The 23,997-nt window shown below is 41.4% G+C and overlaps 1 protein-coding gene and 1 long non-coding RNA gene across 14 annotated transcripts in view; one reads left to right on the top strand and one right to left on the bottom strand.

Annotated features, from left to right (window-relative positions):
- Positions 1 to 23,997, top strand: part of DDR2 (discoidin domain receptor tyrosine kinase 2) — a 149,868-nt gene that overhangs the window by 96,686 nt on the left and 29,185 nt on the right. For all 7 annotated transcript variants that reach the window (XM_038586245.1, XM_038586249.1, XM_038586247.1 and 4 more), the window contains 4 exons: positions 17,549 to 17,651; positions 19,069 to 19,300; positions 19,609 to 19,756; positions 20,141 to 20,246. In XM_038586245.1, coding sequence (XP_038442173.1) covers positions 17,549 to 17,651; positions 19,069 to 19,300; positions 19,609 to 19,756; positions 20,141 to 20,246 — 589 coding nt within the window. The remainder of the gene's footprint in view (positions 1 to 17,548; positions 17,652 to 19,068; positions 19,301 to 19,608; positions 19,757 to 20,140; positions 20,247 to 23,997) is intronic.
- LOC111094605 overlaps positions 1 to 23,997 on the bottom strand; it is a 72,871-nt gene that overhangs the window by 29,864 nt on the left and 19,010 nt on the right. For 4 of the 7 annotated variants that reach the window (XR_005385796.1, XR_005385794.1, XR_005385795.1 and 1 more), the window contains one exon: positions 3,477 to 4,778. This is a non-coding gene — a long non-coding RNA (uncharacterized LOC111094605). Of the gene's footprint in view, positions 1 to 3,476; positions 4,779 to 9,036; positions 9,194 to 23,300; positions 23,451 to 23,997 lie in introns of those variants that run through there. The other 3 variants (XR_005385798.1, XR_005385797.1, XR_005385793.1) reach the window with 3 other exon arrangements.

The following is a 23,997-nucleotide window of genomic DNA, read 5'->3' as shown; positions in this document are numbered from 1 at the left end:
AGATTTCTTTGGAGAATATGGACATTTGAGCAATATTTATTCTTTCATCTATAAGCATGGAAGATATTTCTATTTATTTGTATCGTCTTTGATTTCTTTTGTTAATGCTTTGTAGTTTTTGATATACAGGTCTTTCACCTGCTTGGTTAAGTGTATTTCTAGGTATTTTTATGCAATTTTATTTATTTATTTTTTTAATGCAATTTTAAATGGGATTATTTTCTTTATTTCTCTTTCTGATACTTCATTTTTAGTGTATAGAAATGCAACAGATTTTTGTGTATTGATTTTATATCCTATAACCAGGATGCAGGTTCCTTTTGCTATCATATTTTTTAAAGATTTTATTTATTTATTTGTTTACTTATTTAAGAGAGAGAGAGTGAGCATGAGCAGGGGAAAGAGAAGAGGGAGAGGATCTTCAGCAGATTCCCCAGTGAGCAAGGAGCCCGACACAGGGCTTGATCTCATGACCCTGAAATCATGACCTGAACCAAAATCAAGAGTTGGATGGTTAACCAACTGAGCCACCCAGGCACCCCTTGTATCATATTTCAACAAATCTGAGACCAACATATTCTAAGATGTAGACAGGCAGTAAGCCCTCCTGGGTCCTTGGTCCAGATTGTTCCCCAAATTGGTGGTTCTTCTTGACCCTGAGATAGTGTGGAGAGTGAGTGTTGACACACAGTGTGATGCCAATGTGGTTGGTGAATAGACCATGGCAATGGAAATCAAGAGACCTAGAGTCTGATTCCAGCTCTGTCACTATCTAGCTTTGTGACTTTAGGTAAAACTCTGTATACAACTTTACTCACTTATAAAATGGAGGGAATAAACTCCACTCTCTGCACTTCACACAGCTATTATAGGGGGTCCAAATGAGATATAAGGGAAGTTAATGGGCTTTGGAACATTACATGCAAATATTAAGGGTTGTGATTTGTTACTTTTGGAAGAAAAGGAAAATAAAATAAACCAAATACCATAAAACAATGGTTTCTATTTAGCAGATGATGGGGGAATAAAGAAAAAAAGAGTTCATTAGTGACCATTATGGTCCGTTGTGGTTTCCAAGAAAGACTCAAGTTACCTTTGGGAATTGGGGGCTTCTGACAATCCTGAACTCTGGCCATCCTGACTCCAAGGGGACACGGGGCCCTGTGCCCAGGCGAGCTTATCCACAGCAGTGTGTTTTTCTGAGGGAGAATACTGTGATTGTTGACTTAGCTTTTGGTCCTAGCCAACAGGACTCTGAAGAGCATGGATGTGGCAAGATTAGGCCTCCCAGAACTTTTCGTGGTTTGGATGCATACACAGTAAAGTAAAGTAAAAGTTAAGACATTCAAAACAGTGAGGTTTTGGGGGAAGGGGTGTAAGTAGGAGGTGATGAGTTGTTAAAAAATATGCAACATTTCCCCCCCCTGCTTCACTGATGTTTATGACTTTGGTCTTTGTCTTGTTTGGTGTGGCAGTGATCTCTTGCATAGTCACGACCAACACCTATCACAGTACTTGGCTTATATAGGCAATCAGTAAGTGCTTGAGGAATGAGGAGAAGGCGGGAAGGAAGGGAGCCAAGGGGCACCAGGCTTCTCTATTTTTCTGCAAAAAAAAGCATCTAAATTCTGCCATTTGAGACTTGATCTCACAAAGATGTTAGGAACCCCGAGGGGGAGTTCATAAGAGTATCATCCCTTTGAATGATGGGGATGCCAAGTACAGAGGGAGTGAGCCAGAAGGAGGACGGGGACTCTGCAGCCCTCTAGCTGCAGCTGCTTGTGTGAAGTGTCAGGCGTCCAGCCTCCTGGTGTCTGAGGGCCCAGAGAGCTCTAGCCCTGGGCAGAGGCAGAGCAACCTCTGTGCTTTTTCTCAAATGCCTAAAGTCTCCTTGCTTTGGCCCTATCAGCAGAGCATTTTAGAGGTTGTAAATAGAGGGAAACATGCTTAAATTTACCCAGCTATGTACCCAAAAGCTCTGACTTTTGGCACGATAGGGACGGAATTCAGATTCAACCTTTGGGGTGCCATAGCCTCTATTCAAGATATCAGGCCAAACAACAAAGTGCATTTTCTGTGTACCAGCATGGCTAGCTTAAGAAATGATTCATCCTGGCACAGGGGGAGCCCTGGCTATGGGGGTGGGGCAAATCCACCTTGGGAAAGCTATAATTTTAGTTTGTTTGCTTTTAGTAGGTTGGACCAATATTTAGGACATTGTTGGAGCCTTTCTTATTGAGAAACTTGCTCAACAGTGATAGATAGCTATGCATTTGGCAAATGTGCTCAGCAAGAAAAATGCTGCTGGCTGGAGGGATCCCTGGTCTCCCTCAAGAGCTCTGGGGTTTTGCCCCCGAGTGATGCTCTGTCTGTGCAAAGCCCAGAGTCCGCCTCCTGCTCCTGCTCCAGAATTGAGGACTGGCTAAACGCGGCTGCAGGAGTTCTATCACCTCTCAGATTCTCCCTTCTGTGAAGCGCTAGTCCCCTTTCCTCACAACCTCTTTGGAGAAACATCTGTTTGGATATTCTGACCATTTTTAACCTTTTTATTTATTTTTTTAAACATCAGGCAGCAATCAGATGCTTACAAAGAGATGCTTTATGAATTTTATCTAGCTCTTCCAGATATTCTCAGGGAGAGCACTGGTTACTGCAAGCTACTCCATCTCACCTGGAAGCAGGACTAAAAAGTTGACTCTTATTGCCATCCTGATTCACGTTAACTGGTTATGGTGTGCTTTTTGAGTTGGTTAGTGGGAAACTTGGAGCCAGATTTGAGGCCCATCACCAGCAGAGGGCTAGATCCAAATGTAATATATTTCTGACATTAATCTTAGCTCTCCAGTTCATCTTATTGTCCCTATTCTCTTTCCCCTTAGCATACATACCTTCATTTGTTTGTTTATTATCTCACACAATCTTGGAAGCCAATTCCAATCTTTGTTGTAATGAGTCAGAGTAAAATAGCTTAAAAAAAAATATATATATATAACATCTAACCTCTGTTATTACTGCTCTAAGTGTTACTCTGCTTTAAACCTTATGAAGTACCTGATGTATGTTAACCCCTCTTTCCTTGCATGTAGCATTCCCATAAGCAAATACTAGGATTACCATTAAGCCGAGAGCTGAAAGGTAAGTAACCTTCCCCAGGCCATAAAACCTCTGAATTGCTCAATAAAGAGTGAACATGTAATAGTTAAAACAAGTAATCCCTTCTTCCTCCTTCCAAACGTCATTTCTGGAGCTCTGTAATACTTCATGAAGTATGCTAAATCCTGCATATTCACTATATGAAGTCTCTGTAACAACCCTTTGGGCAATATTTTGAAAGACGAGGAGATTCAGGTTTAGAGAGGTTTAGGAACTTGTCTTGGAGTCGCATAATTTGGAAGTGGCAGATCTAGTTTTAAGCTTCCAAACCAAAAAAAAAAAAAAAAAAAAAGAAAGAAAGAAAGCTTCCAAACCCTGCTTTTTTCTTCTCTTTTCAATTCCTGACCTTCATGGCGACCTAGCTGTCCCCTCAACGTGCCTCTTTGTTAGAGGGAAGGACACACCATTTCACCGTGAAGCCGTCACTGATGTTGTGAGCCAGGAGGAAGACTGTATCCTGGCTGGCCCTCACTTTACTACCCTGGAATCCCATTCAGCCTGGGGACCCCTCTTCTGGAGCTCTGCAGCAATGGTTTCCGGGAAGTATTTGGGCTTCTAGGAAAGCTGCAATTCTAAAGGGCTAATCCCAAGGGGGATTTCGACTTGGGGCAAAGGGGTCCTGGCAAAATAGACCCGTGTACGTAGAGGAGCCCAAGTAATCTTCCTTGGCTCTTAGCAGGATCCCATTGTGCAGATATTTACCTGAATAGCGAACCAGTTTGAAGCAGCCTCCCATGTGGGGTTTGCGGGGAGCAGGGACCCAAGCAACAGCTTCTTTAATGAGATCATCTTATCCTTTCTGGAACTGGAAGAAATCCATCATGGTAGCCAGGGGTTGAAGAAAGAGTAACCATGGATCAGGAGACCTGAATTTCAGTCCTAATTACACTCGTCAGCAGTGCATCCCTAAGTAACTCAGTTTGCTTCTGGGGGGCTCTGAGGTTCTGATATTTAATACAGAGTCATTGGAGGCATTGGTTCCTGAAGCCCCTTTCTGGCTCTAAAGTCTATGATTGCAGATGTTCTTTTAGACCATAGATCGTCTTGGGCCCCCTGGTTGACCCCAATAGCCCCACTCTTGATCAGTCTTGTCTTACTTGCACCCAGCAAGGCCCAGGTGTCAGTGCTCCATGCCCCTGGCCTCACATGTGCCATGTGTGTGTTTTCCTGGAAGCTGCATATAGGACACTCATTGACAGGTCAGCCTGTGGTCTGGAGCTAGCAGTGAGATGGTAAACATCATGGAACAAGCAGCCCTTTCAGGCTCTCAACCTTGGCAGCACGGCATGAAAATAATTCTTGGGAAGCTGGGGCCCTAGTGGCAGCTGCTTCTCCTCAGCCTGCCTGCCAGGCCCTAACGGAGCTCAGGACGGATCGAGCTCTCCCTGGGCATGCGGCAGCCGGCACTGGTACTTTTCCATTCTGGGAAACTGGAAAGGGAATTGGCTTCTCTGTCCAGGAGATCGGCGGGTAGCGGAAGTGTCAAGAACCACCAAGACAGCTCAGCAGGCAGATTCAGGACACACTTCTTTGCTGCCGGGTCTCTTGCTTTTCTTGCCTGTTCTCTGCCTTTTCATGCTTCCTTATCTTTCATGATGCGGAGTTCAGAGACAGATGGATGGAATCTGATAAAAAAAAAAATGAAGTGGGCTTGGGGGGAAAGCAAAGGGGGCCTGACATTTAGGACTTGGCACTCTGAGCCTTTGCTATTGGCTGAGATCCCTTCCACAGAAGGAGTTTACCAAAAATAGGCATAGTCAATAGGAAAACCACAGTGGTACTGCTGAGAAGTGCCACGTTGGTTGCCCTGGGCCAAGGCTTATCCTGGTTCCAAAGACCCACTAGGATGAGAAAGGCCATCCAAGATCAGCTTGTCTATTTTCCTGTGCCCTTTCTCTGAGGCCCCTGGGAATACTGATTCACCAAGAAACTTTGCCTAATGGCTGCTTCTCTGGCTCTTATCTCTGGATTCCCCATCCTTATTCCTATATTCTTTGATCCCAGCACCTAGACCTCCAGACCCACCCCCATTGTCTGGAAAAGGTTTGTAATACCTGCGGGCTGAGAGCTTGGCTCTGGCTTTGAGCTGGGGACCCTCATCAAGGCATACAGTGTGATTCCCAGCTGTTTTCCCATCTCCTGTGCCTCTCATCACCAGAGCTTGGAGATCCCTCCTTAGCACAGCTTGTTGAACAGTTACCCAGTATCCATTGACTAATATTCATGCCAGAGCTTTTCTTCCTTTCATGCAAATGCCCCCCAAGCCCTTGAAAGGCATCCCTGCTGCTCACCATCATTTGGAGATGGTTGAGAAATGAATCATTTCTGGAGACGTGAATCAGTCACAGCACCTACCCTCAAGAGTTCAGCGCTCCATTCACTCAGCCTTGCATCCATCCATCCATCCATCCATCCATCCATCTCTCCATCCCTCTACTCTCTTGCTTACTTATTTATTTGCCAGGTGTATATTGAGCATCTAATGGGCACTATGTGTTGCCAGGTGTGTATTGAGCATCTAATGGGCACTATGTGTTGGCAGTGGCTGAGAGGGGGAAAAGAAAGAGTCTGACGTGATTACTATTCTCAAAATTGCTTATAATTTCAGTAAGGAGGTAAACAAGTACAAGGGAACTAGAAAATCTGGTGAAGGTTGTTACCTAAAAGCACTTGCCACCCACCTCTTTTATCTCCTTGTCATATTTTAGGGTTTAGGGTTTTTCCGTAGCTTTTATTGTCTAAAATAGTAACAACTGCATAATAGCTATTGTCAAATAGACAGTTTGATCGCCCATTTGATTATTGCAAATCTCTTGCCTTTTGTTCCTCTCCTCTACCAAAATGTAAGATCCATGGGCTAAGTCACTTTGTCTATCCTGTACACCTTGGACCTTCAAAGCAGGAACTTATTTTAGATAAATTCATGGATGTTAAATAAACTAACATTAACATTAAATACATACAGTTGTTAAATAAATACATGAACAAAAAGATGGGTTACAAGAGATACGTAATGACCATCAATTACAAGAAAGTCTTATAGGTCTGGTCAAACATCATTAGTCAAGGCTACCCTTGTCTGATTTCCCAGATCTTTGTTTTTAAGCCTCATAATTATGAACAACAGAAAACTCTTCTTTTGTCACTTTTTAAACAGATATTTACTGAGCCTTCAGTTAATGCCAGACACCCTACTAGAAATTAGGGAAGCAACAGAGAGGCTCCCTGGCCATATGACACTGTTTAGTGGAGAGACTAAAACCAAACAAATAATTATTTGTATTACAAGTATGAAGAACACTAAAAAGGGAACCAGTGCATTATAAGAACATGTAACAGGGGCATGCCCCTGGGTGGCTCAATGGTTGAGCGTCTGCCTTTGGCTCAGGTTGTGATCTCAGGATCCTGGGATCGAGTCCCGCATCAGGCTCCCTGTAGGGAACCTGCTTCTCCCTCTGCCTGTGTCTCTGTCTCTCTCTTGTGTCTCTCATGAATTAATAAATAAAAATCTTAAAAAAAAAAAGAGCATGTAACAGAGATTCCTAATTTCCCCCGAAGGCTCAGAGGAGTTCCCTGAGAGCTGGGGGATGAGCAAAAGTCAGCAGGTAAGGAAGGGGAAGGAAGGAACATTCCAGGTAAAGGGAACATGACCTACAGAGGTTAGAAGGTACTCTGCATTGATGAAGTTGAGATGAGACCCAGTGTGCTGGGACACAGAGAGTGTAGATGTGCTGATAGCCTAAGGTGAGGCTGGAGAGGTAGGCTGAGGCCCAAGCCCTCAGACCACACAGGCCACACTGTCCCGGGCAGTCTGAAAAGCTGGTTCATGTCAAAATAAGGTTTTAGGAAGCCCGCGTGGGCTGCTGTGTGGAGTAGAGTTGGTGGAAGAACCAGAAAGAGAGTCAGAAGGCATTATTGTAGTTCAGTTGTGAGGTGGCGGAGGTTGGGCCCTGTATGGGAGGCGAGGAGAAGGACAGAGATGGCTGGACTCAAGAAATCGGCAGTAAGTAGGGGTTGTAGGATTTGCTAATGGACTGGATGACTGACTCCCAAAAGACAGGTTTACCTCTCACTCCTCAACTGCCTCCTAGCAGGAATAAACATGTCACCTGTCATTCCTGACCTGTCCTGGTCCCCAGGCAGAGGTCTAGGGCCACATCTACCATGGATCAGGGAGGCCTTCCAGGTCTCATCGTGGTGTTGCCACTGCTGTCCATACGTGGTTGGCTTACACCCTTTTGTGTGAGGGAAGGGCTGGAGGGGAGGAAGAGGAGGGAATCACTGACACAGGTAGATTTTTTTTTTTAATATATGGAGAACTGAAGTCTCCTTTCATCCCCTAGTTATTCCAGTTATGAAACTGGGGCTGCATCAGTGTCACCTGGAGGGCTGGTGACCACGTAGTTGGCTGGGCTCCACACGCAGAGTGATTCAGTAGATCAGAGGTGGGGACTGAGGATCTGCATTGGTATCAAGTTCCCCAGTGGTGGGGATGCTGCTAGTCCCCGAGTGCACTGTGAGGATTGCAGCCCTTACACAGGAATAGATCAGGGGAGCAAAGAGCCTCAGCAGGGGAACTGGTGCTCCTCTGACACCAAGCAGAGTATCCTAGGTGGGATCTCTCTCCCTCTCTTTCTCTCCCTTTCTTTGTTAAATATGGAAAGGTTCAGTCAGAGCATAACATAGACAGGATTCCTGAGCCCAGGAGATATGGACATGTTTCATAACAGCGGCTCAGCTGCAGCACTCTGTTAAAACTTCCTGGTTGCAGTTCCCAGGATAAGCAGTGCCTTGGTGGAGAAGTTATTTGCAACATTATCATGACTCACCCCATGCGACCCTCTTTCCCATTTCTGGTTTACTTTAGATGTTCTGAGAAACAGAAGTTCTCATTACACTTGTGGCCCAATGACTAGAGATGCACGATAGCCAGGAATGAAAGCCCAGTGGGACTGTGAGTGTGGATGTCTCTGGACTTCGGAATGGCCCCAGAGAATCATCATGTGTCCAGGCTGGAAGGGACCTGGGAGCGGTGCTTCCCAAGCCTGGCTGTACAGCAGAATCACCTGGGAAATCTTTTAAATATGCAGGTTCCTGGGCACAGTTTCAGATCTCCCAAAGAAAAGCCTCTAAGATGGGGCTTACAACCATATGTTCTACAATCTTCCTAAGCAATTCTAAAGCAGTCATCCATGGACTGGCTTTTGGGAACCCTTGCCTTGGAAAACATCTAATCTAGCTCCCTCACTTTTTGCACAAGAAAACTGAGACCCAGAAGGGATGTGACCTTTGCTCGGATACCAGAGTGGATTTGAAATCTCTTTATTTTCAGAGGTTGTGTAGCCAAGAGGGCAGTCTTTCAAATCAGATTCTAAAGTGACTTAGTATTTAGTCAATGGATGGCTTTGGGCATTTTAAAAAAAAAATCATGTATTTATTTTGAGAGAGAGAGAGAGAGAGAGAGAGAGAGAGAGAGAGAGAGAGCATGAGCAGGAGGGCCAGAGGGAGAAGGAGAGAGAATTCTAAGCAGACTCCTGTGCTCAACATAGAGCCTGACATGAGGCTTAACTTAATAGTTACTCAATGAACGGCCTTGGGCAGTCGTCGTCGTCTTCTTCTTCTTCTTCTTCTTCTTCTTCTTCTTCTTCTTCTTCTTCAGATTTCTTTATTTATTTTTAGAGAGAGGGAGAGAGAGAACAAGAGCAGGAGGGACAGAGGGAGAAGGAGAGAGAATTCCAAGCAGACTCTGAGCTCAGCTTGAGCCTGACATGGGCTTTGATCTTATGATCCTGAGATCACAACCTGAGCCAAAACCAAAAGTTGGTCTTTTAACTGACAGCACCAGCCATGCACCCCTCCTTGGGTGGTTATTTAAACTCTTACCTATGGAGAAGTGATTCGTGAGAAATATGAAGAAATGAGAGAAAACACCACATTGTCCGACACTTGACAACTACTTCTGAATGGATGCTATGGTTACTGTACTTCATCAAAGTTAAGACTCTGCTGACTCTACCATGTGTCATTACTTTGTGTAACTCTAAGAAGAAAAAAAAAAAAAACCCAGACAGTTAAGCTATGATTCACCATTTGCTTGTAAGCTGCATTCAGATTTCAGATCTGTTAACGTGTGAAAATTAATAGGAAATATGGTCTTTCACTCCTCTTTCCTCAGCCTGCACAGATTACTACTATTACTAAATTAATTACTTCAATGTCTAAAGAAGCATACTTAATGTGCTTGAGGAACACCAAGGAGATCAGGGTGGCCAGATGGGGGAGTGTGCTGGATGGGGGTCCAGAGACCAACTCCACAGGTCCCTGGAGACCACTCGTGGGTTTTAATATCATTATGAGTGAGGTGGGAGATTCCTGAAGGGCAATGAGCAGAAGAGTTACAGGGTCTGACTTACATTTTTCTAGATACATGGGGCAAGGTGGACCAAGGAAGTCCAGGTAGGAGGTGCTTGTTCTATTCCTGGCGAATAGGAGGCAGTGGATTGGCCTAGAATGGTAACAGCATAAGTGGGAAGTAGATGGGTTACGGGAATTTTTTAGGGTGGCTTACAGGATTTCTTATCAGCTGATGGGGTGGATATGGAGTAAGAAAGGAGTCAAGGGTGGCCTCAAGATTTTTGGCTTAAGTAATGGGAAGAATGGAATTTGTTGAAATGGAACAGTCTAGGGGGTAAGATTTGCAGGGAGACATTATTTTACTCAACTTTATTTTTACTCCTAATTGATACCTAGTTCTTTTCTCAGTATTTTTGAGCACCTGTTGTCTCCCTAGATAGGCACTGAGAAATAAAATGGAATAAGATACAACCCCCCCCTTCCCCCTGTTTTTTCCCTCTAAAAAGTTTGCCATCTGAGGGGAGATAGGACTTCCCACACAATTATATGAGAAAGCACTATGTACCTAAGGCTATAAAACAGACACCAAAAATGTCAGAAATCAGAGGAAAGAGAATTTACCAAAATTGGTCCTATTCTTATTCAAAAATGCTTGCTTTGGAGGCATCCAGGTTCATTACATTGCAAAGCGACAATGCTGGATAGTAACTTAAGCTAGTTTTTCCACTTCATGTGTGCCACCTCCTTGTACCTGAAACAACCAAGAAGACTCTTTTCTCAACTTCCTGTTCCCTTTCCGTGAAACATCCCGCCCTCTAAGAGTCACTTGGCTCACTGGCTTCCTTCACTCAGGTCTCTGCTCACAGTCCCCTTATCTGAGCAGCCTTTCTTATCACTTTGCAGGAAAAAGCACCTATTACCTTTCCACACTTAACTTTCTTCACACCATTTACCATCTTCTCTCGTCTTATGTATTTATTTGCCTATTGTCTGTTTCCCCTCACTAGGATGTAGACTCTGACAAAAGGCACTTTGTTTTGTTTATGGCTGTATTCCCATAGTGCTCCAAAATAAAATAAAATAAAATAAAATCACAGAATGAATGAATGAATACAAATAGGAACTTAAAAACCCTATGAATCTGGAAAGCCATGAGCAAACAGTAGATTATTGTGTTGGGGATGGAGATAGGTCTGGATCCACGAACAAAGCTTTGGTTTCAGAAGCGAGGGAAGGGGCCAGAGGCCAACTCTCTTACTAAATCTGCAAGGCTCCTGCCTCAGCCTGGCATGCTGGGAGAAACAGCTTGCATTGTGTCGCACCTGTGGTTAAAGCAGACGGGGACCGTCTGGTACGCTGGACTAATTTTGGATTAGGACTGCTTAATAGCTGTGAGACTTTAACTGGCTTCCTCACGTGTAGTTTGAAAATAGTAATACACGTCCTGTCTACCATGTAGGGTTATTGTAAGGGTAAACCAGATGTAAATACGGGGACAGCACTTTGAAAACTGTGAGGAACTGTATTTCAGGAGTCAAGATCGGGATTGGGAGCACCATGACGTGAATGATAGCCAAAGGAGCAAGGGTTGCCTGCCTTGGCCAGCCAGGCCCCCTCCCCAGAAGGTTCTCAGGGGAAATATACACACAGGGGACAATAACAAAAGGAAAGCAAAGGTCTAGTTTATTAGTAGCTGGCTTGTGTCCCAAATGCCAAACTGGACTGGTGCACGTGGCATGTGGGATAAAGGTGTCCAGAAGCTTCTCCTTGCCATTAAGTCACTGACCCTGAGAAGCACTAAGCACCAGCGCTAAAATCAGAGGATGGCCTCCACTGCATGGAGGGGTGGCCCACAAGAGAGGACACGCCCTGTGAGTGATTTCTGAAATGTTCTTTGACCTCACCCATTGGTAATCTTGGCCTCACTGGCATCCTGTATCAATATTTCCTCATCCTTACTCCTCCTTTCAGTTTCATATCCTGGAGGGTTTAGAATCTGAGAATGTGGGGCTTCATTCCTGAACAACCCAGAATTATACTTGAGATTCAGGCATAATGGTTATGGGTAGAAGCTGTCACCTCAGATGGAGAAATTATACATCCCCCCATAGCTCCCATGTTCGTCCCTTGATTCAAATTTGACTTGGAAAATGTAGTGGACAGGAACCTAGAAGTGTTTCAGGGTGGTGGTGGCCATGATTCTGGCCAAAGTGGCTGTGTATGGTTTTGCTTCACCACACTGTCTCTAGAAGCATCACGTGACATTACAGATGTACTTTGTCAAATGCTCTTTCTGTGTCTGTTGAACTGATCATATGGTTTTTATCCTTTCTAATATTGATGTGACATATCATGTCGATTGTTTTGTGAATATTAAACCGCCTCTGCATCCTGGGAGTAAGTCCTATTTGATTGTGGTATGTGATTTTTAAAATATATTGTTAGATTCAGTTTGCTAATATTTTGTTGAGGATTTTTGTATCTGTATTCATGAGAGATAATGGCCTGTAGTCCTCTTTTTTTTTTTTTAAAGATTTATTTATTTATTTATTTATTTATTTATTTATTTATTTATGAGAGACACAGATTGAGAGAGAGAGGCAGAGACACAGGCAGAGGAAGAAGCAGGCCCCATGCCGAGAGCCCGATGCAGGACTCTATCCCAGGACTCCAGGATCGTGCGCTGGGCCAAAGGCAGGCACCAAACCACTGAGCCACCCAGGGATCCTCTCTTTTTTTTTTTTTTCCTGTAGTGCCTTTGTCCAGTTTTGGTATCAGGGTGATTCATTCCTCTTGCATTTTTTGGAATAGTTTAAGAAAAATAGGTATTAACTCTACTCGAAATGTTTGGTAGAATTTGCCTGTGAAACCATCTAGCTTTATTTTTGGGGAGTTTTTTGTATTGATTCAATTGCATTGTTGGTGATTGGTCTGTTCAAATTTTCTATGGCTTCCTCCTTTAGTTTTGGTAGCTTGTAATGTTTCTAGGAATTTATTCATTTCTTCTAAGTTGTCCAGTTTGTTGGCATATAGGTTTTCATAATATTCTGTTATAATTGTTCCTATTAGGGAAGTTCTTTTCTTTTCTTCTTTTCCTTTTTTTTTTTAAGAGAGAGAGATCAGGGGAGTAGGGGCAGAGAGAGAGGGAGAGAGAGAATCTTAAGTAGGCTTCATACTCAGCATGGAGCCTGACACAGGGCTAGATCTCATGACCTTGAGATCATAACCTGAGACAAAATCAAGAGTTGGACACGTAACCAATTGAGCATCTGGGGGCCCTGAGGAAGTTCCTTTCTATTTCTAGTTTGCTGAGAATGTTTATCAGAAAAGGATGTTTGAATTTATCAAATGCTTTTTCTATATCTACTGAAGTGATGATATAGTTTCATTTTTAAGTTTGTGGTGAATTTCATTGACTGATTTCTGAATGTCAAACCAACCTTGCATTCCTAGAATAAACCCCACTTGGTCATCACATGTTATCCTTTTTATGTATTTTTGGATTCAATTTACTAAAATTTTGTTTAGAGATTTTGCATCTATGTTCATGATGGTTATTGGTGTATAGTTTTCTTATAATGTTCCTGTTTGGTTTTTGTATTAGAATAATATGATGTCATAGAATGAATGAGGAAATATCCTCTCCTTTTTTTAATTTTCTGGAAGAGTTGGTGAGAGCTTGGTATTTTTTTCTTTCTGAAATATTTGTTAGAATTCAAAAGTAAAGCCATCTTATGCTGGAGGGGTTTTTTTTTGTGTGTGTGGAAATGTTGTTGACTATATATTTAATATTCAGTTTATCTATTTCTTTACAGGTGTGGTTTGGTAGTTTGTATCTTTCAAGAAATTTGACTATTTTATCAGAGTTGTTGAAATTGTTGGCATAATATTGTTTATAATATTTTCTTCCCGTACTTTTAACATCTGTAGTATCTGTAACTAGGTAACTTCCTACATTTCCTAATATTGGTAGTGTTTTTTTTTCTTTTTTCTCTCCAAGTCAACCTAGCTAGAGATTCTTTTTCCTTTTAAGTCTTGTCAAGGAACCAGCTTTTGCTTTTATAAAGTTTCTTTGCTATTTTTCTGTTTTCTATTTCACTGATTTCCACTAATATATCCTTTTCTTTCTTATAATTACTTTGTGTTTTATTTGCTCTACTATTACTAGTTTCTGAAGGTGAAAACTGAGATCATAGTTTTAAGATCTTTCCTTTTGGGCAGCTCGGGTGGCTCAGTGGTTTAGTGCCGCCTTCAGCCGAGGGCCTGATCCTGGAGACCTGGGATCAAGTCCCATGTCAGGCTGCCTGCTTGGAGCCTGTTTCTCCCTCTGCCTGTATCTGTCTGTCTGTCTGTCTGTCTCTCTCTCTCTCTGTGTCTCTCATGAATAAATAAATAAATAAATATTTTTTTAAAAAAGATCTTTCCTTTTTTCTAATATAGGCTTTTATTGTGATAGTTTTCCCCATAAGTACTTCTCAAGTGGTGTCCACAAATTTTGTTATGTTGTATTTTCTTTATCTTACAGTACAGAATAGTTTCTAATTTCCCTTTTGATTTCATCTTTGACCCATGGCATATTTAGAAGAGTGTTATTTAGTTTGCAAATATTTGGGGATTTTCCAGGTATCTTTCCACTATTTATTTTTCTGAATAGTAATTGCATTATGACAGAGAACATACTTTTTTGACTTGAATAATTAATATTTATTGGGATTTCTTTTATGATTCAGAATATGGTTTATCTTGGTTTATCTTGGTTATATATGCACTTTAAAATAATTTATACTTTTTGTTGGGTAGAGTTCTATAAAGTTCAGTTAGGTAAAACTAGTAGATAATGTTCAAATCTTCAATATCCTTACTAATTTTTTGTCCACTTGTTTTACCAATTATTGAGATATAAAACCATCTATAATTGTGGTTTTGTTAATTTTTCCCTGCAGTCTTTTTTTTAAATCCTTTTCATTTGTTTTGAAGCTGATACATGCATAAATATTTAGGACTGTCATGTGTTCTTGATTAACTAACTCCTTTATCATTGTGAAGTACCATCTCTATTTCTTATCTTAAAATGTATTGTGTCTGGTATTAATACAACCACTCCAGATTTTTAAAAATTAAGTATTCATGGTTTGTCTTTTTTTCATCCTTTTACTTATAACTTATCTGTGGTTCTCTGCCTTCTATTCAGTGAATTGAAATTTTTATGATTCCATTTCACCTCTTGCTGACTGATTAGCTATAAATCTTTTTGAAAATATTATTTTAGTGCTTGCTTTAGGATTTGCCATGTAAATCTTTAATTAAATAAAGTCTATCTTTAAGTGATATTATATCACTTCATGTGGGGTATAAAAATCTTCCAACAGGATAACTTCCATTTTACCTTTTTTAGCCTTTATGCTATTGTTTTCATGCATTTCATCTTGGTGTATATTACAAAACCCACTGTATATTGTTACTGTTTTTGTTTAAATAGTCAGTTACCTTTTAAAAAGATGTAAATAACATGGAAACTCATCTTATATATTTACTATGTAATTACCATTCCCAATGGGACATTTGCTGTCATTTTCTTTGGTCCTCTGTTCATGATATGTTCTTTTAAAACTTAAAAAACTGCTTAAAACTGGCAGCTTAAAAGCTTTTCTCCTTATCACTTGTTTTAACCAGTTGGATCATGATGTACGGTAGCATAATTTTCTTCATGTTTCTTGTGCTTCAGGTCATTGAGCTTCTCAAATTTGAGAGAAAATTCTACCATGTTTTATTCAAATACTTTTTTGGTCTTTCTTTCTCCTCTTCTTTAAGGAATCCATTTACATGTATAGTAAGATGTTTGAAATTGTTCCAAAATTAACTAGTGTTCTATTTTTTATTGTTGATTATTTGGTTTATTTCTGTCATGGTTTCATTTTGGATGATTTCTATTGCTGTCTTTAATTTCACCGATCTTTTCTTTAATGTATAACCTTCCTTTAATCTTATCCAGTATATTTTCTCAGTCAGGTTCACCTCTAAAATTTGATTTATATTCTTTCTATATCACTTGTAGCTTTCCTTATATTTTTGTTTTTTGTTTTTATTCAAGTATTATTAACATTCAGTGTTGTATCAGTTTCAGGTGTACAATATAATGATCCAACAATTCAACTTTCTCAGTGCTCATCAATATAAGTGTAGTCTTTGTCTTCTTTATCTATTTCACCTATCTTCCCCATCCACCTCCTCTCAGGCAACCACCAGTTTGTTCTCTGTATTTAAGAGACTGATTTTTTTGTGTGTGTGTCTCTTTTTAAAATTTGTTTTGTTTCTCAAATTCCACATCCAAGCGAAATCATATGGTATTTGTCTTTCTCTGATTTACTTCTTTTAGCATTATATCTTCTAGGTCCATCCATGTTGTTACAAGTGGCAAGATCTCATTCTTTTTATGGCTGAGTAATATATACATATATATAAATATATATACTGTTTCTTCTTTATCCATTCATCAGTCAATGAATACTTGAGTGGCTTTCATATCTTGTCTATTGTGAGTAATGCTGCAAGAAACATAGGGGTGCACACATCTCTTCAAATTAGTGTTTGGGTATTCTTTGGGTAAATACCCAGTAGTAGTAGAATTACTGGATCATATGGTAATTCTTCTTTAAATTTTTGAGGAACTTCTGTACTGTTTCCCACAGTGGCTGACCTTGTATTTTTGAACACGTACAATATAGTTATAACTGTTTTAATACTCTTCTTCTTAAATTCTAACTTCTATATAAGTTCTGAATTAGTTTTGATTGTTTTTTTCATTATATGTTCTATCATCTGCTTCTGCACATGCCTGCTTCTTTAAAAATTATGTCATACAAAAAAATAAAAATTACATCATACATATTTACACTAAAATTATTGCTTATTTGAAATTTATTATTATTTTTAAAGATTTTATTTATCCATTTGAGAGAGAGAGAGAAAGAGCATGAGCAGGGTGAGGGGCAGAGGGAGGAGCAGATTCCCCGCTGAGCAGGGAGTCCCATGTGGGGCTCGATCCCAGGACCCCGAGATCAGGACCTGAGCTGAAAGTAGCCACTCAACTGACTGAGCCACCCAGGCACCCCTGTTTATCTGAAAGTTAAGTTTAGCTAGGAATCCTGTATTTAATCCTGTATTTCTCTGGCAACCCAAGATCCCCATGGCTTCTCCAGACCCTTGTCTCCTTGATTTGGGGAATCCTCTAGACTCTGCTTGAGTTCTCACTCACTGTGCTGCAGCCTGAATCTGTCACAGTAGTAAACTGGTGCCACTGTAGGACTTATCTTTGTCCTCTGTCTCTCAGGGATTGTCGTCCTCTGTTGTCTGATATTCATTGTATTGAAATCCAGTGTTTTGTGTACTTTGTCCATTTTTTGATTGTTTCACCCAGGAGAGTAAGTCTGGCTCCTCTTACTCTGTCTTGGCTGGGGATGGAAGTCCCTCTCCAGAGGCTATTATTTTTAGCCAGTGGCCAAAACATGGTGCTGTTGGGGGCCAAAGCTGTGTGTTCAGTCTGTTGGCTTTTTGAGTTTGTTGGCTTTGTTGGCTTTGTTCCACAGTTTTGTGCAATCACCTACCTAGAAAAAAGAATGCTTTGGATCACAGGTAATATCTGCTGACTGTGCGGATGACTCAGCACAGTTGGGAAACTGGTTAGAAGTGTACATTTGCTAATAGGAGAATGGGAACGGGCCATGGGCTTACTGCCAAATAAAAGGATAAATCAGGACAGTGCATTATGTTACATTATTTGTCAGATTTTGGACCAAAAGATAGGTGTGGCTGAAGGTCAGTGCTCAAGGGATTGGACACTAATAAGTTTGGAGGGAGGGCCAGGGTGAAAAAGCTGAGAGAGGGTGATCAAACTGGGGTCATAGAAAGACTTTGGAAAATTTTAGTCCTCTGTTTCCCTGTCCAATAATCAATTACATTATTCCTACAAGGGGCAGGGGATCTTTGGAAATAAAAAGAAAAGTATTTCCTCTCTTTTTTTCTTCGGTTTCTCTTGGTCCAGCCATATGTCGCTATCCTCTGGGCATGTCAGGAGGCCACATTCCAGATGAGGACATCACAGCTTCCAGTCAGTGGTCAGAATCCACAGCTGCCAAATATGGAAGGTGAGGATGGATACCCCAAGAAAGCCTGAGTCCTGGGTTGGAATACGTTTTCTGACTCAAGGGACTGGGGAAGAAGAGTAGTATTTGGTGGGAGCTGGAAGGCATGAGAGAAGGACATCAAGTGGGCCTGTCATGTTCTGTATATTTTCAGGAAGAGAATTCAGGGCTTGGTACTAAATGGTCATCTGGCAACCCCATCCCAACCACAAGACCTTGCCCCACTATGGCCACAACAGATGGGTTCATTGACATGCAGTGGTTTGCTTTACTTCACCTTCTCACTGTGAGCACCTGCAGGAAGCTGGCGACAGTGGTAGGAGAAGGTGCAGATGAAGTTAAGGCACTGGGAGCTAGGAGACCCGGTCCTCTTCTCAGTGGGTGTCTCTGAAACATCACTCACAGTGCAAAGCATCAAGGCTGTAAGCATATGCTGAGGCCTCCAATAAATTCTTCCCTTCTCTCAAGGATACCTCATAGAAGGGCCATCCTCAACTATAAAGAGTATGGTGGGTTCCTAGTGGCCTAATAGCAGGGATCTTCTAAAGCAATAAACACCCTTGTCAAAGACTACTCTGCTTGTTAGAGCGCAATCCTCCTCCTCCTGGAATCTAATTCTTTTAGTGTAAAGTGTTGATTTCTGTTAAAATGGAATCTCCCATAAGAAAAGCAATCTTAGTAAACCTTCCCTATAATTTCTTCATATGTGAAAGATGAGAGTGGGTTGGTGGGGTTGGAAGAGAACAACGAGTAGGTGACATCTGTAAGAAAAGAGACATTCCAGGGAAGAGGGAAAGTGGTAAGAGGTTCCCAAAATAAACCTTATACTTATTTCACAATTTTCCTCACTGGTAGTTTAGTTTAGAGGTAATAAAATGAAACCAGATTATTTACTACTCCCCTGACATGCTCCTACCCCTCACTCTCATCATGGGTTCCCATGGCTTTCTGCTGGGCCGCCATGCCCATCCTGTTGGTTAAAATTCCACTGCGTTACATAACCCACACTGGGGATCTTATGATCCCTCCCTCCTCCTTCCTATAACTTGATATCCAAGCAAGGGGTGGCCACCCTTGTTATGTTGGGACTGAATGTGGAAGGGGGTGGTAAAATGACTCATGGGGGGGGTATAGGGTAGAAAAGGTTTCATTTCCCTTGAGACCTTTAAATCAGGATGAGAAGTAAAGACTACATCTGATCTGAAAGCCTCTAGGCCCTGGTTGTGTTTCTCTGGGTTTCATAGTGCCTCAGGGACAGGGGACTGACCACGGGTGATGGCAGTAAGGCTTGAAGGGAGACCAGAAGAGTCTTTTTAGAGTGGGAACCCAGCCTGCTCTCTCCCCTCAGTTGCTTGCTGTGGATTGGTAAACAACTGTAGTTTCATGGTTTCTCTCTGTTTCCCTAACCCTGTGTCTCAAGGCTGGACTCAGAAGACGGGGATGGAGCCTGGTGCCCTGAGATTCCAGTGGAACCCGATGACCTGAAGGAGTTCCTACAGATTGACTTGCACACCCTGCACTTTATCACTCTGGTGGGGACCCAAGGGCGCCATGCCGGGGGCCATGGGATTGAGTTTGCCCCCATGTACAAGATCAATTACAGTCGGGATGGCACTCGCTGGATCTCTTGGCGGAACCGGCATGGGAAACAGGTAGGAAGAAGAGACATCTAGACCCTGAGATGTCCAGGACCATATTTTGACTTAGGCTAGAAGAGGAAGTACGCAGGCTGTCTTGTAGGTATGTGCATCCACACACCTGGCATGCCCTTGTAAATGTCTGACCGAGGATGAGGGAGGGTGGACTGGGGCTATTGGGAGGAATATCAAGGCTGCTGAGACAGCTAAGTGGATACATTCTTCTCCTTCAATTCAAAAGAGAGGGTCCATGAAAGGGGTGATGAGGAAGAGTCAGTGTAACCTCATAGCATCTTCCTGCTCTTTCTCTTCTCTTTCCTCAGGTGCTGGATGGGAATAGTAACCCCTATGACATTTTCCTAAAGGACTTGGAGCCACCCATCGTGGCCAGATTTGTCCGCTTCATTCCAGTCACTGACCACTCCATGAATGTGTGCATGCGGGTGGAGCTTTATGGCTGTGTCTGGCTAGGTAGGTCTCCAGAGACAGAGAGCTTATAGACCTTATAAAAAACCCCAACCCCTGGAAAATAAAGGCAAACAGGTCGGAGAGGTATGGGATTAGTAATCTCTGGAGTGATGTGATTCCCTCTAGGTTAGAGTCAAGAAAGGATATTGTTTCTCCACCAAGATTTGGTGCTGTATGCTCTAAATGATGCATTCTGATTCATTTCACTGACTGCCACTGAGGAGTGCTCCTCAGCCGTGCTCCTTTTGTGCCCAGGTTAAGTCCTATGCAGACACACTGAACACGATTGCATCCTTGCAGTCTTATGTAACTCCCTGTGAGAATTGGTCTGAGCAGTAGGTGTATCTCCTTCCTGAGGCACTGACACATTTGTGTTTCCTTTGGCAGATGGCTTGGTGTCTTACAATGCTCCAGCTGGACAGCAGTTTGTACTCCCTGGAGGCTCCATCATTTATCTGAATGATTCTGTCTATGATGGAGCTGTTGGGTACAGGTAAATTCTCGGAAACTTTGGTCATCAGAATGAGAATGTGGCTACTAGAAGAGAGTAATATTTTATTATGGCTTGGGATTAATAATTAATCAACAGGTCAACCAACTGGTGTTTATTTAGACCCTGTATTAGGCATTGTGAGATAATTTAGATGAAGTAAAATATGGAGTTCTGCAAGGAACTTAGATCCTAGTTTGGGAAGACAGAGAAATAGAAAATTACATAAAACAAAGGCTGAAATTGTGGTATAGCTCTAAGTATGGTAGCCATATTTTTTTGACCCTTAAAACAGGACATATGGTCTGACTATGGAGACAAAGGACTAGAAGGATTGAAATTATAAGTATACTAAATAAGCTAAGTCATGAAGTTCAGGAAGAATGAACCCCATACATATAAATGCTTTAGAAGTCATGAAAAGGAGACTCATAAGGCTTATGAGAGACAAGGAGAGTTTCTAGGATGATATGATTTAGAGCAGAGAAGGCAGGTAGAAGGGAGCAGAGGAAAGGGCTGAGGACAAGAATGGCCTGATTGTAGCAGAAACTCAAGCTGGGACCAGCAGAAAGGACCAGTGGGAAGTCCTGAAATGGACCTATGGAGGACCATGGTGGAAGAGTATGATTGGACATGGTAGGAATTTAGGGTTGGATGAGAAGTGTTCCCACTTATCTCACCTCACTCTGAGCCTTGCCATTCTTCTTCTAGTCCACTTCAACACTTTTCTCTCTCTTAACTTGGTCTTTGTCTGCAAAGATTGAGCCTGGGAGAGAGGTTAAGTCCAGACTAGATGTTGGAGGTTTCTAGTGGTTGAGAGAGGGAGAAATTAGTCTCAGGAAGGGGAGTGAGAGATTAGAGCACTTCTATTGTTTTAGGTGTGAAGAATAAATCCCCCCAGATACCACTCCCTGAGAGTGAAGACCTGACTCCTCCAATATTCAATTTCTAGCTACTTCCTTTCCATCTGCTTAGTCACTGTTCTTCCCCATTCACTTAAACTGTCTGGGCATCCTTTTATTCAGCCACACTCCAACTGACATTTACTCAAGGCATAGAGGAAATCAGAGATCAATTGAATTCATTTAGGTCAATAAATCTTTGCTAATCCACTGTTACTACCTACAAGGAATTTGGACAGACTTGGCAGGTACTCAAAAATATAAGAAAGTCCTTGATCCTACCTTTAAGAAGCTCACAGTTAGGAATGGGAACTAAACCAGGATATAAATCACTGTGATACAAACATAGGATTAAGAGACATCTTATGAGTATGCTGGGGTTCAAAGAAACGAGTAAGCTATGGTAGGAAAGCATAGCACTGGGAGTGAAAACACTTGGCTGCATGTCATAAAAGTTGCTTATGTTTGCTTAAAGTGATAAAAAATGTATGAGAAAAGCATTTTGTAAAGGTAAAGTGAAAAATACATGTAAGTTTTTATCTGATTTGGAAAACTGGCAAAGACATGATGGAATAGATGAAATCTCAAGTGGGCCCCAAGGAAGGGTGGAACTTTCACAGGTAAAGAATGTTGAAATTCTATTTGAGGCAGAGTGAATCGCAAGACAGAAGAAACACACTGTAAGGTTCAGGGGAATGTCTGCTAAAGACCAATAGTTTAGGGCAGCCCGGGTGGCTCAGCAGTTTAGCGCTGCCTTCAGCCCTGATCCTGGAGACCTGGGATCGAGTCCCACATCAGGCTCCCTGTATGGAGCCTGCTTCTCTCTCTGCCTGTGTCTCTGCCTCTCTCTCTCTCTCTCTCTCTGTGTGTGTCTCATGAACAAATAAATAAAATCTTTAGAAAAAAAAAGATCAATAGTTTAACCACCAGCCATACTTAGGTAGCAAAAGAGTAGATGAGAAGCATGATTGAGCAGATGATGTCCTATTTTGGAGGTACTTGAATGTTAGGGCCAGGAGGAAGAAGGGGAGGAGGAGTTTTCTTTTCATCATCAACATAATCACCAACAGAACAAATCTTTGAAGATTTTGAAAGCTGAGGAAGGACATGATTGGAACTGTGCTTTAGACAGATTAATCAAGAGGCTTGCAAAGGTTAGATTAGAGTGAAAAGAGGAGGTGACGAGGGACATTTTCTAATTGCAAATTCTGTCAGATGAGAAGAAGGAAGGACCAAGGCTGCTAAAATGGTGACTGTGGGAACAAGAGGAGGAGACATTCACATAGGGGTCGTTTGCAATCTGATTGGATATAGAGGAGAGACAGTCGGGTGAGAAAAAGAGGTAGATGAAACCTTGGGGATGGCATTTATTCACTAACAAAAAAATTTTGGTGCTCATGTTGTGCCAGGCACTTTGAGCCACTGAATATGAGAAAAATATAATGGGCAGAAATGAGAAACTTAAGGGGAAATATTTAGTTAAGAAAGGGATAGTGATGGGTTTCAGTTGGGTTATAAATTTAAGGGACTAGCAGGGGATTCAAATGGATAAATAAGGCAGGTAACTAGTAACAGAGGGAAGATCAAGAATAATTGCAATAGTTTTCACACAATCATCTCCCATTTATAGCTGAGGTAGTGAGGTTATCACTATGGAGTGTGCCTGAGTGATGAGGTATAAGCTCCCTAATTCAGAATCTCAGGATTAGATAGTTTTAGTAGCAAAAGTTATCTTTTTTTAACTAAAAAATTTATAGAGATAGTACATGCTTGTTGTAGTGATTTCTAACAATTCTAAAGGAGATTAAGTAAACCAGGAAAGTTTCTTTCCTTACCCATCCCCATGTGATTTAATTTTGATTAAAACAAGTTAATTTTTCATTTGTGTTGCTTTCATAAGTTTCATGGGGATTTATAATTCTGGGGACAATGGGAAATATACTTATTGCAAGTAAACTTATGTTCTCCTAGCCTTCTGATCTGTAGAGAGAAGAAAAAGATGGCAAATCCTTGGAAGGGAGATCCAGGCTCTGGTCACTGTGGATAAGGCCAGTCAAATTTTATAATTTGCCAAACATTTTTCAATGAACAAATAAATAAAAAAATGTATCTGTAAGGCTGGCATAATCACGCAATTATTTTTTGTGAATTCACAACTTTTATGTAACCTAAAGGGGCACATGTATTTTTGCTTGAGGGTGAGTATCCCAATATTTTCATTTGGGAGACTCCTGACTATCATTTAGAGCTTGAAATGCAGAGTTTGAGGAGAGAGGAGTCCCAGTTGATGAGTTCTTGCTCTGTCCTTCCATAAAAAGAAGGTAAAATAAAAAGAGAAAGCCAATAAGAAATAGCCAAATTAACATAAATACACAATTGTCCTATATACTAATCAAGCAAAGCCTTACAATCAGAAATGGAAAGCCCGCCAAGCTAGAAAGCAAGACTAAATCCAATGCCTGAGCCCCTCATGTAATTCATGCATTTTATTTCATGACTCTAGTATTCTGCAAATTTAATTAAAATTAGAAATAAATTAGTATTTAAATTTGGCATTGATTACTTTCCCCCCTTTAGTTTGGGGTCAAATTGGGTGGTTGGATGTGGGGTAGAGGAGTGCATGACTGGCTTCTCTGGAATTGATTCACTGAAAAATGACAACATTAAGTCAAAGAAGAGTCAGAAAAATTTCCAACAAGCTCTGGGACTATTTATTGAGTGATAGTCAAGTGCTACTATCTACTGTAGTGTTCATTGTATGCATCCATCCATCCATTCATTCATTTACTCATTAATAGATTAATTAATCAAATGAATTTGATAACATTGAATTATTATTGAAAAGCATATTA

This window comes from Canis lupus, chromosome 38, assembly GCF_011100685.1.
Source record: "Canis lupus familiaris isolate Mischka breed German Shepherd chromosome 38, alternate assembly UU_Cfam_GSD_1.0, whole genome shotgun sequence".
Lineage (NCBI taxonomy): Eukaryota > Metazoa > Chordata > Mammalia > Carnivora > Canidae > Canis > Canis lupus.
The sequence above is the reverse complement of the archived record's forward strand: the minus strand, read 5'-3'. Positions and strand labels throughout refer to the sequence as shown.